Source organism: Lissotriton helveticus, chromosome 9, assembly GCF_964261635.1.
Source record: "Lissotriton helveticus chromosome 9, aLisHel1.1, whole genome shotgun sequence".
Taxonomy (NCBI): Eukaryota; Metazoa; Chordata; class Amphibia; order Caudata; family Salamandridae; genus Lissotriton; species Lissotriton helveticus.
The window spans coordinates 577,534,384-577,547,183 of record NC_136070.1 but is presented as its reverse complement, the minus strand read 5'-3'; the positions used below and the strand labels follow the sequence as shown (position 1 = coordinate 577,547,183).

Genomic DNA, 12,800 nt, shown 5'->3' with positions numbered 1-12,800 from the left:
GGATGGGCTTTGTAGTGGAACACAAACCTGGGACTGACCATGCCAAAGCAGATGGCCTTTCCAGGTTTTTCCACTTAGAAGATGAAGACTCTCTCTTGTTCATCCTCTTTGGGGAGGGGGTGGGTCTTGTAGAAAGTGTCCCTATTTGACACGGTGGCCTGACTTTTTGCCTGGTACACTGGTACATTATGTGATTTCGACAAAGTGAACTGGGATCCTGCCAACCAGGTCCCCAGTGACAGAGCTTTTTCACAAAACTGTGCAAATGTTCCCCCAACTGGCAAAACTTTTAGAACCCTCTGTACGTCCATAGTATATCGTACCCTTGTACCGAGGGCCTGAGGTACTAAAGAGGATCACTAAGGGCTGCAGCGCGAACTGTGCTAACCTAAGTGACCTCTCACCAAGCACATGCACGACTGCCATAGGAGGCTGCATGTCTTGGTGCAGACAGAAGTGAAAACGCAACATGTCACACATCCCCTTGTGTCTTGTCACCTACCACTGCAGGCCTGACAGCACTAAGGCAGGGTGCTTAATATTATATGTGAGGCATGAGCGGATATTCCCCTGTTCTGGTCAGCCATATTGATGCCAGTGCAAGTGACCAGGGAAGCCAACTTAAACCATGTACTGGACACTGGTGAAAACAATGATGGCGTCACGAAAAATAGGGATGTTTGGTTTCAAACATCTCGTCTTGATTAACCCACACTGATGCCAGTGTTGGATTTATCAAAACATGCTCTCAGAAGGCAGCTTATAGATGCCCCCTAAAAACCTACCAGCCTCTGGTGTGTTGCTAACTGGATTCTGCAGCCTGAGACAAGTTGGCGACCTCTTAAGGCGAGAGCCTTTTGCTCTCAGGAGGTCTAGAATAAAAGCCTGTCCAGGAAAAGGGTGTAACATCCCCTCCCATAGGAGTGCCAGTGATTAGCATCCTTGGGCTGGCAAGCGTTAAAGGAGTAGCCACCTTCGGAATGCAAATCTTGGTCCAAACATAGGAGAGGAAGTCACAAACCCCACACTCCCCCCCACCCCACACCCTGTCAGAGTCTACTTGGAACCTTGACAGGCGTGAGAATTAGCTTGTCAAGTAGGTGTGTCACCCCCTGTATCCAATGAAAAGCATTGGACAGAACCCTTTGCTGACATTTGGTTCAGAAGACTGGAATTGTAAGTGCATTACTTACTACTTTAACCGCGATATTGTTTTGTCAATAGGATAACATTTAACTGTGCTGAGAAGTTTTTAAGTGTCGATTTTTCCATGTGAATAGTAATGTTATTTAAAAACGTACTTACCTATTGCTAAGATCTTGGTCTTAAAATAAAGTAAAAAGTATAATTTTCTAAATTTGGCCTGGATCTCCTTCTCGAGTTGTGTGTCCATTATTGGTCAATGTTGTGCAATATATATTCTACACTCCTCTGTGTTAGGCCTAAGGCTGCTCGCCCACACTACCACTAATAAAGCACTTTGGGTTTTATATTGAGAGCTGTACACTTTTGGGGATCCCCCGGACTCTGTGCACGGTATAACCACCTAGGGCCAGATGTAGGTAAATAGCATTTACCGATTCGAATATACCGAATTTTACCGATTCAGTATTTTTGAATCGGTAAATGCTATGTAGCAAATCATTTGGTAAAAATTACCGAATCGTTAAGATTCGGTATTTACCGAATCGGTATTTACAGAATTCAGTAATTGCCATTAATTCCTATGGGCCTGGAGGACCATAGGTATGAATGTCAATTACCGAATCAGTAAATACCGATTCGGTAAAAGGGGGAAAACATTGAAGGGTGGCAGGGTGTCACTTTGACACCCTGTTGCACCCCTCAATTGTGTATGGGTGCACATGTTGCAGACATACATGCCCAAAGGGCATGTATGTCTGCAACATGGCACTGAAGCAATTTGCATAAAATTGCTTTTTGGGGTGTTTTCGTTATTTACTATCAACTTGTAGTAGGTGGTAAATAACGAATCCTAACATGGGATAAGCACTCATTTAAGTGCTCCCTACATTAGGAATTCGGCAATTTACCGAATCGGTATTTAAGAATTCAGTAATTTACAAATTCCTTAAATTACCGATTTGGTAAATTACCGAATCGTTAATTTCGGCCCCTACATCAGAAAAGCCTATTACCGGTCGGTAACAGCCGAAATTCGTTAATTTCGGCCGTTACCGACCGGTAATGCCCTTCCTACATCTGGCCCCTAGTGGTAACGCCATATAAAGAGCCAGATTCCTACAAGGGCCCACCACTCACCTTAACTCCTGGAGATTGGTCTTGTAAGTGCCTGTAATATATATGTTTGCAGAACTTGTTGTTCTTCCATAGGATAATATTGCAAAACTCAGAAATCGCACTGTGTCCACTTTTTAAAGTGAAAAGAATTTAAATTTAAAAACTTACTTCCCTGAACTATTTTTCTCTGATGCCTAAACATATATAAAGGTACTTGCTATTTCTACAAATTGGCGTGGAACTCCTTCCTGAATCATGTGTGTCATTTATGAATCATAGTGCGTATTTGTAAATGTCTTTCATTCTATGTTCAGCCTAAGGCTGCTCGACCACACTACCCCCTAACAGAGCACTTTGGGATTGGATAGGAAGCCCTGTCGACTAGTAAAGGAATCCCTGGACTCGTTACACGATATATCAGATTATTGATATATCACATAAAGAGCCAGCTTCCTACATGTTTTATCACACCTCAGGGAGCTAGCACCTTGTAATTTATGAGCATCATATTTCTGATTGACACATTTTTACTTACCTGTAAAGTTAGTGTAAAGTTAAAAGCTATAGCACTGGTGGACATTTGGTTTCCTGTGTGCTTGATACTTTGCCATGATGTGTCTGGGTTTTAATTTCTACCACCGCCTATCTAAATATAGACTGCTTAGGGAATTGGAGTGGACCATCATTGATGGCACGCTATGTGTAAATAACTGGATCAACAGCATACTGCTTAGATGCGACAGGATCTCATATAAGAAATATTAAAATGAATACAGAGCAAGGGATTCCACATGCATAGCTACTGATTAAGTTAAAGAGCAATTTCCGAAAAGCATCCAACCAAGCCCATCAGCCCTGGGATACCGGCAGGGGAGGGCTAGTGGTAACTCTACTTATCTGAGGGAGCTATCCCTTGGAGAGAGAGCATTTTGCTGAGTTATCATCCTGGAGCAAGGATAGGGAAGGGAGGATGTACATATATGGGCGTGGGAGTAGCGATGGATTTTTCAAGGAACTGCAATCTGAGGTTAGGAGATTAGCGCTATAGAAGTCCCTCTGCATGGTGGGAACCAAGGTATTTTAGGTGAAGCTGCACGGCTCAAGCTTGGCTATTCCCCATTCCTTCCACTGGGACTGGAACTGAGAAGGGAAAAAAGATGGCCCTTACATAGAAAATGTTTATGTTTGCTTAAGCAGTAGCTGCGTCTAATTTTCTTTTTGTACATTGAAATGTTTGGAGACAACCACCTGTATTAGAATGTATGCTACATTAACACATATCTGACTTTGATGTCCAGAACCCAGATTTGCCTCACTCACCTCAGGGATGTTTTCCTTGATAATCCGGAGCACAGCCCGCATGTGATCCGTCCTAAACAATCCCACTACCACACCCTGTGTTAGGAGTTCTGAAAGACAGCAAACAAATTACATAGTTAAACCTTACACTGAATCACGATTCTTGTATTTTTATTTTCTTTATTCAAATGTTTTCCATTACAAACAAATCAAAAAGAAAGATAACAGAAAGGGGGGGGGGTGGAAATAGGCAAGTGAAGACATATTCAAAAGATACCAAATCAGCGTTGACAAATTATGGAATGAATAAACCATCGGGGAAATCATATGTAAAAGCAATCATACAAAATAGGTCATGACAGTTATAAGCATCCATTACATGGTAGAAGAATTATGATGTTACAGAGACTTGTGCTATTAGGAACCAGTGTAATTTGCGTCCTACCCAAGGTTGGTATACTCATACGTAACATTATCAAACCTTATCATGCCTGGCTTTCTAGGTAGGTGTTGTATAAACTCCAAAAGTTTTTTGGTCAGCTTCTGGGAGGCAGTAATTCGCTGTATAGTTCAGTTTGTGTATTGTAAAACAACATATCTCTAGTCCATTGGGTCGGAGGGCCACCAGCCCAGTGCATTGCCACCATTCGTTTAGCTATCAGTAGGCCCATGTCAACTGGATGCCTAATACTTTTCTTAAGACGCTTTGAGAAACCCAGTACGGCTAACAGTGGGTCCTGGCCAATCTGTTCGCCTGTGATGTCGCTTAGTTTGGCAAAAATTTGTATCCAGAAGGTTGCGATAGGGGGGCAGGTCCATGCCAAGTGTAAAAAATCTGCTTCTCTCTCCCTGCATCTCTCACAGCTGTCAGAATCTCGCAACCCAAATTTATGAAGCCAAACGGGCGTGTGATATATTTGATTAAAGAATTTGAATTGAATAAGGCGATGTCTCCCGTTAAGGGAAATGCGTTTAGTGGCTTCAAAACAATATGTCCTCATGCTATCATCTGTTGTGAGTTCCAGGTCACGCTGCCGGTCTAATCTAGCCTTGACATATTGATTAGGGTGTAGTTCTTGTGTCTTTTTGTAAATGTGTGAGACTAATCGAAACAGTCATTCAGTACGAAGCATAGTAGAGAAGCCCAGTACCTCCGGCCGTTCTAGTAGTAGTAGCTCGCGAAGCGCACTTCGGGCCCTGAAATAATGGAACAGCGTTAGAGTGGACGTATTTGTGTCATTGTCCACCAATTCATCCCATTCTCGTCCCCAGCGATCCTTGTATTTGTATGCACTATCCTCACTTCCAACTTACTAATGACATTTTCACAGCAAAATCGCACAGAAAATAGGAGTATGGAGTACATGTGTTATCTGGGCTCCATCAGACTATGTGCCCTCCAGCTCTGCCTGCATACCTCAGTCTATTTTTCTACAAATTCTAAAGGAATGCAGCAAGAGGACATGTAGGTTTATTTGAATGATGGGGGCTAAGTGCTACAAGTACAAATTACTGCAGATGACATGCGATGGGGATGGTGTAGAGACTTCTATTGGTTTTGTGACAGCGCCTGGACCCCAGGTACTTATGGAATGGGAGCTCATTGGAAGTGGAGGCTGAGGGAGAAAAAACAATATCCAATTCCCTCACATACTTGTATGGTCTGAGTTTGTTAAGTATGCCATTGATTAGCTGTGTCCAACAAAAAATACGCCACCTACTACTTCAATGTGGTTGTTTACTGCAATACAAAAGAATATTGTTGACCAATTACACTGTTTTGAAAGAGAACTTAATTTTTTTTAAGTATCTTAGGTGTCAACTGTACAACATCTTAGATGGGCTATTTTTTGTGGTGGTAGTGTAGCTTTCATATCAATTTGAGAGATACAAATCCTGGAAAAGGATACTGTTACTTACTCAGTAAGCATCTGTTCATGGCATGTAGAGCTGTAGGTTCACATGCTTTGCATACTCCTGCCATCTAATGTTGGGTCCGGATGTTTGCAAGTTGTTTATCTTCTAAGAAGTCTTTCCAGTCACGAGGTAGTGTTGTGTGTCGATTTAGATACTGTATATAGATTTCCCGATTTATGCCCTTATATAGGTACAATTCACATTGCCCTTATTTAGGCATAGAAATCCAGCCCTTATTTAGGCATTGCTCATGCTAACCAAATACAGGAATGGTCAACCACATCCGTTTATCTTCGTCACAACGAGTTCTTGGAAAACCAGACTCTTAAGCCTTTAGGACTTCCCCTTGCCTGGATATTGATTTCACCAAGAACGTTATTTATTGTGCATGAACATCCATTTTAAAAAAACATCTTCAAGGTATAAATATACCTTCACTTGCTATGGCAAACCACAGTGCACTGTGCAACTCGGCTACCTACTTGCACGACGAGGCTCGCCACGGCAAGTTCGGAAGGAAGAGTCTAGTCCCCAACTGACGCATTGACCAAACGCTGTCATCCTCCTCACCGAGAATCCAGCTCCAGTGTTTCTGACTCCCCCTGCGGGGTGTTAGAGATCGAGTCCGGGAAAAAGATACCAACCGCTCTCATTCTAAGGTATGGAGTAGACTAGAACCTAGAGAAACTATTGGCAACTCTTGGCAAAACTAAACTAAACTAAACTAAACTAAACAGCACCTACGTCTTCCCTCGTACTACACTTAGGTTAGGTACACTGGAGTAGGATTATTTTAGAAGCACCAGTTGAGTATTTTAGCCTGTGTTATTTATGTATGTATTTTTATTATGTCATAGCTACAGACCATGCTATTGCAGTATTACTTTATCTTACTGCTAACGCTGTACATATTATACTTCGCATTCTGTCTTACGATTGTAGAAGTTCATATCTCTTGCATGAGAAATAAAACTGTTCAATAAACCCTTTTTATTGAAATGCCCACCTCTCTATTTCTGTGCAACTCTGTAGAAATGAAGCATGCACGATTGACTGAGTGAAACTGTTATCTATTGTTTCCATGATTCTGAGACTGTTCCAATTCTAAGGGAAACAAAGTTGTCATGTTTATGCGGTTGACAGAAACAAATCCCTTCTTGTTCATTCGAGAAGTTTCTAGTGACCTCTAAGTTAGCTGGCACACACAAGTAATTAAGTTTAATGCACTCGATAGAGACATACTTACCTCAGTCCTATGTGAAAACTATAGTGTATATTATTCCAATGAGCAGAGCCTATCAGGGATATAGGAACTACAGTACATGGAATCCAACTTTTTGGTAAGGCACTAATTTAACGCTACATACTGAAGTAACTCAGTTGTGCTTTTCTCAGAGACCCTTTACTCGTAATACTCCATAAGACGTCTGGAGTGGGTAAGAGATGATATCCGCCATAGCTGAGTAGGACGAAAAATCCTATGAATTAGCTTTTAGGTTTGTTCAACGTTGAAGGATACAGTGTTCCAAAATATTGTGCACCTTATCTTTGTTCCCTTGAAACTTGCTCTGCAATTTTCATTAAACAATGTCTAATAACGACAATAACACCGAAACTGGTGGAGCTGCGGCTGACCAAGCCGAAGCAGTTTTAGACTTTACAGGTTTTACTGAAACCGATGAGAATGCTATAATCATTCTTATTAATTTAAGGAGAGCCATCACTATAAAACTTATAAAACATGCCCTAACACCAAGAGGTGGTAGAGCAGTTTTTGTAATAGAGGCACATTAATCTCACCAGACAGAGGTATTCTACACATGGATAGTATTCACTGAATCATATCCAATAACACATTTGTTTCACTTCTACAAAGAAGATGCTCCACCTGTGGGGTATATTCCGTTCGAGGATATTGAAATTCCACTCACATACCACGAGCAAGAACTCTGGTTTAAAGGCACCCTAAAACACTTAAATCACATTACCAGCCTCGGTCCACTAGGTAGACCAGGAGCAACATGGCCTGTTTTAGCAGGTTACACACCTCATCCTGAAATCGAAGACATGACAGACGTAGAATTACTTGCTCAACTTAAAGAGTTAATCAAAATCTACAGGCAATTGATTCAATATGTCATGTGAACTTTAACAGTCCAACCAACATTATTTATTCCACAACAAACCTTTCACCAGGGGAATACACTAAAAATCACTCCACAGACTTTACACGCAGTCATGGGTAAATTGCTCACAAAATGTGAACAAATTCCATTCTGGATAGCACAGAAAAGTACTCAAATCGAAGCGCTATTTCCTAATACCAGCCCTTGTGAGACACATAGGATTCTAACAATCTGTTTACCAATGGTGATCACACCACATCTGGAAGACTGCACCACTTAGGGCACAGTCTTTGATGCTATCTACACTAAAACATATGGTGTTCCGTCCATGGCGGTAATACCAGACGTCCTGAAGCAGATTCAAAACAAATACGGGGCAGAGCCTGCTCTGAATTTAGGTATGAAGTTACTGATAAACTTTAACCAGGTCTCATCAATAATATATCTAATATTAAAGGAGAAGCAGCATCAGTGGCAGTCTGCCAGAAATTAAGGGAATTTGATGTAACCGAATAACCACAAGAACTAGCCAGAATATTTGAAAAATCCTATGCAGAATTAGGCAGAAACAGTTTGGGTGGAAAACCAGTTAAACTACAACTGTCTAAAAGTCCTGAAAAGGTCTTTACTAAACACAATCCTACATCTTCTAAAAAGAAGTGGTAAAATAGCAAACAACATTCAAAAGAGAAAGATTCTCAATCCAGAGGTAGGTCTCCTCAAAAGGAGCCCTCTCAAAGGAGGTACAACCTCAGGAATATTGATAATTTAAGAAAACCTGACAGGCATCAAGATACTGAAACACGTTCCTGTCGTACCTTTCAGATATCGTCACAGACATCTGAAAGAAGAGTCCAATGACGATCAACACGTTCAGAAAAGCAAACCAAAACCTAAATTCACCAAAAAGAAGGTAGCAGGTCTAAAGATCAGACATGCCGAGGATTATGAGAACACAGCTCAAGAACGGAGAATGGGCTTAGACAATGTTGGACAGCGCAGCAGAAGTAAAAATAGCTTGCCAGAACCTGTAGGGACTTCTGGAGATAGTGGACTTGAATGAAGATATTAAAGTTGAAATTGCAGATACTAGGGATAGTTCTCCACACAGGTTATATGAAATAACACTCCGGATGGAGGGAGATATAACAAGAAAAGTGAAAGCACTCTTTTGGGAGCGACTTTCAAAGGGTTATGATATACTTCTAGCAGAACAAAGACTGGACACCAGAATTTGTGATGGAGTGCCCACATAGTGAAGACATCATTATGACAGCCTGCTCTAACCATATTCCAGTACATTTAAAATACTTATGCCAGGAAATGGGCAGTTGCCCAAGCCCCAGCATTAAACAAAAATCTTGTAGGATGGGATGAGGATTCACTTCACCACAAAATCCAGTTAAAAAATCAACCAGGAGGAGCCACGTCAGCGACCAAGATGGCTGCTTGAGGACCGGCTCCACCGACCCTTCTCGCCCGACTCGCCATCTTGAGGGATATCCTGATCCCTGACCCCACTCCCGGGTGGGGGAACCATTCCGGTGCCGGTGGGTGAAAATCCGGCCCTCCGCCGAGGTCTGGTGCCCTTCCAGAGCCGCCCAGAGGATTGCGGCCTGCTGCTGGTGGGACCGGGACCTCGAGTGACGGCCTGCCCGCCCCGGAGTGTCACAACATCGGGCACCGGGGTCGGGAGAGGCCGGTCCGGTCAGAGGTTGGCCAGAATTCGGCTGCGAGTCCAAGGGGGGCTCGGCGGCTGCAGCGTGACGCCGCGGCTTGGGGGCACCGGTGGAGTGAAGGCCTGCGACCAGAGGCGCCCCGCTGGCCCCCGGGGCTTGACTGAACACGAGAGGTCGACCTGCAGGGGCAGCAGACTGCGGGCCCGACACGGCATTGGGACTAAGCCCCACGGTGGTCCTGCTTCGACCGGCAGCAGACGGGGGTCTGGAGGATTGCGCCCTAGTGGTTTGAGATGCGGCGGGGGCCTCGTTTTGTGCGCAGGCTCCTGGACACTCTTGGGCTGGAAGCGGAGATACTGCGGCCCATGGTGACGGTCTACATTGTGGGAGTGAGACGGCCTGGTGGAAATGAATCGGCGCCACTGTTGCCGGGGGATCAAGCGGGCCCTGCGGTGGGGTTGGTGGCTGATCCACTGAGACATAGAACGTGTGGCCCCCTGTTTGCCGAGTCTCCCTGGGGGTCCCTAGCTGCGACACACCCTGCGCGCCCGGGGGTCCGTGGCGCTCCCACATGAGTGCCTGAATGCAGAGAGAGGCCGAGCCCGGCCGTCCCTGTGGATCGGAGGGTTCCAGTGGTTGCGTTCCTGCGCTCCGCACTTTAATAGACAGCCGGGGGAGTACTGGCAAGGGTGTCTGGCCCTGGGCGTGGATAGAACATCTCCTGTCCGGACGAAGCCCGAGCAGTGGTCTGGAGTGATTTCGAGGTGCGAATCGACCGGGGCGAGAGTGGTGACTCGAGAGATAACCTGTTGGCGGCTACTGGGTTGGCAGTGACACCGGGACCTCAACGAAGGAAGTGGGGGCGACGTGTGGGTCCTCAGGAGGTGAGATGGCGGCGAGAGCAGAAACAGACAAGACTCTCCCTAAATCCACAAGGGGGGCCAGGCAGGTTCAATCCAATACATTGGACCGCTATACCCTGCCTAAGGGGTCTCCGATTGAGGGGGAGAGGGGACCTGCGGGGGGCTCCGAAGACTATCCTACGAGAGATGAACCTACCTTGACGGATCTAATGGCCGCAATAACAGGTGTTCAGACATCCCTGGGTCAGAAAATGGAGGCTATGGACAGTAAGCTTGACACCGTCACCATAGAAATGGGTCTGATGTGGGCAGATCTCACAAAGACAGGCGAGAAAGTCAAATCATTGGAAGTTAAGACGACCAGCCTCATTGATGACGTCAATGCGGTGCAGCAGGAGGTGCGAGATTTTAAGGCGTCCAGGGAACTTACAGATCAGAAGATTGACGATTATGAAGGGCGCGCTAGACGCAATAACATATGCATCTTGGGAGTGCAGGAGAAATCGGAGGGTCCAGCGCCAGATCTGTTTGTGGAAAATCTTATTCTCAATTATCTTAAGCCTAAGGACCTGAGCATCCTCTTTACGGTTGAGCGGGCCCATAGAGTCCCGGGCGGCAGACCTAAGCCGGGGGCAAACCCCCGCCCTATGATAGCCAGAGTCCTTAATTTCCGGGACAGAGACGTGATCGTTCAGGCGGGCCGGCCGACGTCCCCGCTGGCATTTGAGAACGCCTCCCTCTTGTTCTTCCCGAACTTTACCCAACTGGTGCAAAGGCAGGGCTTTCTGGCGGTCAAAAAGAGGTTGAGAGACAAGGGCATCAAGTACGCCATGATGTACCCAGCCCGCCTTCGAGTGGAGATTGACGGAAGGACATGGTTCTTCGATAATCCTGCAGTGGCTGCAGACTGGCTGGACCATGTTTAGGAGGTGGGCTCCGAGGCCCGTGACCAGGCGGAGGCGGATAAACAATGACACTGTAACTATGAGGCCGTAGGGGGCGACAAGTTGTATTAAGTAATTGTAGGTTTGAAGGGGGCAAATATTTTCATCCCCTGCCTAATAGAGATTGGCTAGTTCTGTTTCGGTTTGAATATGCAGGGGTGGCTGTGGCGAGTCGGGAGGGGGGAGGGGGTGGCGGACCTGTTAGTTGGCCCTCCTCTGTTTTCTACTTTTAGTTAATTGTAGATTAGATTGGGGGTGACAGTAACACTGCGAGTTGGGGATGAGCGTAAGCTACATGCAGGGGTGCAGGGAGGTGGGTTGGGGGACACACGTAATGAAGAGTTGTTGGGAATGTTTTGTTGTTTTTTTTTTTGCATCGGGGTCACAGTTAGCTTCAGTGTTGATGTATTACCATGATGTCTTCCGATAGACGGGGATTGGGGATTTCCACACTATGTTGGAACGTGAATGGGCTTGGAGATAATATAAAGAGAGGAATGGTTGGCCAGTTGATCAGAAGGCACTCGCCAGATGTGGTATTATTGCAGGAGACGCACCTCATGGGTAGGCGCTGTATGGCGTTGCACAGAGGAGGATACAAGTTAGTTGCACACGCGGGGTTCACCACTGGCTCGAGGGGGGTGGGGATATTGGTGAAGAACTCCTTTCCCCTAACTATCCAGGCCACATAGGCTGACAATAGAGGCAGATACATTGGGATCTCGGGGTTGTGGGAAGGGAGAACTGTTATGTTTATGTCTGTATATGTCCCGCCAGCCCTGCAGTCCGACACCTTTCGAGATCTGTGTAAAAAAAAATTGATATTTGCCTGTTGGGATATTGATTGTGGGGGGAGATTTTAATGCCATGATGGATGGTGAAGTGGATAGGCACCCTGCCCGAGCTTTGTTGCCGTCCCGTAGATGGTTGTCAGATTTTACAGAAACTATCGGACTGGTGGATGGGTGTAGAATGAAAAACCCTAGCGAAATTCAATATACACATGCCTCGGCGGCGCATAATTCTCTCTCGAGGATAGATTACGTATTGATGCAGCGTCGCGGGCATGGTGGATCCATGAGGTGCGACATTTGGCTAGAGGAGTATCTGACCATTCTCCGGTCTGGCTGGGAGTAGAGCTAGGGCAGTGGGATGTCGCTAGAGTCGCCCCAATCAGGGCTTGGCGCTTAAGGGACCCCGACACTAAGAAGGAGATTGTAGGAATTACGGATGGATATTTCCAGGATAATGTCAGCACAGTAGACTCGAACTGTTCTCTATGGGAAGCATGTAGACTGTAATTAGAGGGGAAGTACTGTCGATTATCTCGGGGGAAAAAGAGAAAGAGCCGGGCCGGGGTTGATAAGGTGGAAGAAGATTTGCTCGCCTTGGAGAGGGAGGTGTTCGTTGGCGCCACCTCGGAGGGATTACACCGCCTCCAACTCCTCAGAGACGATTACAGGAGTCTAGCTAGAGACAGGGCTAAGATTCAACATGCAAATACTCAGAGTAGGCTATATTAGCACGGTGACAAGGCCGGCAAAATGATTGCGGGCTGGAAAAGGGGGTGTGGGCATCACGCCTTGTGCCGGAGTTGGTGTTGGAAAGTTCGGGCAGAATAACAGATCCGCAACAAATGGTGGATGAATTCCCCAGCCCACTCTATCGGATGACAATGGGATCTACCTGGACTCCCCTTTCATGAACAAT

The 12,800-nt window shown here is 45.6% G+C and overlaps 1 protein-coding gene across 1 annotated transcript in view; it reads right to left on the bottom strand.

Moving 5' to 3' along the window:
- Nucleotides 1-12,800, bottom strand: part of LOC144781602 (nuclear RNA export factor 1-like) — a 954,052-nt gene that overhangs the window by 555,179 nt on the left and 386,073 nt on the right. Inside the window, exon 8 of the mRNA XM_078660537.1 lies at nucleotides 3,583-3,671. Coding sequence (XP_078516663.1) covers nucleotides 3,583-3,671 — 89 coding nt within the window. The remainder of the gene's footprint in view (nucleotides 1-3,582; nucleotides 3,672-12,800) is intronic.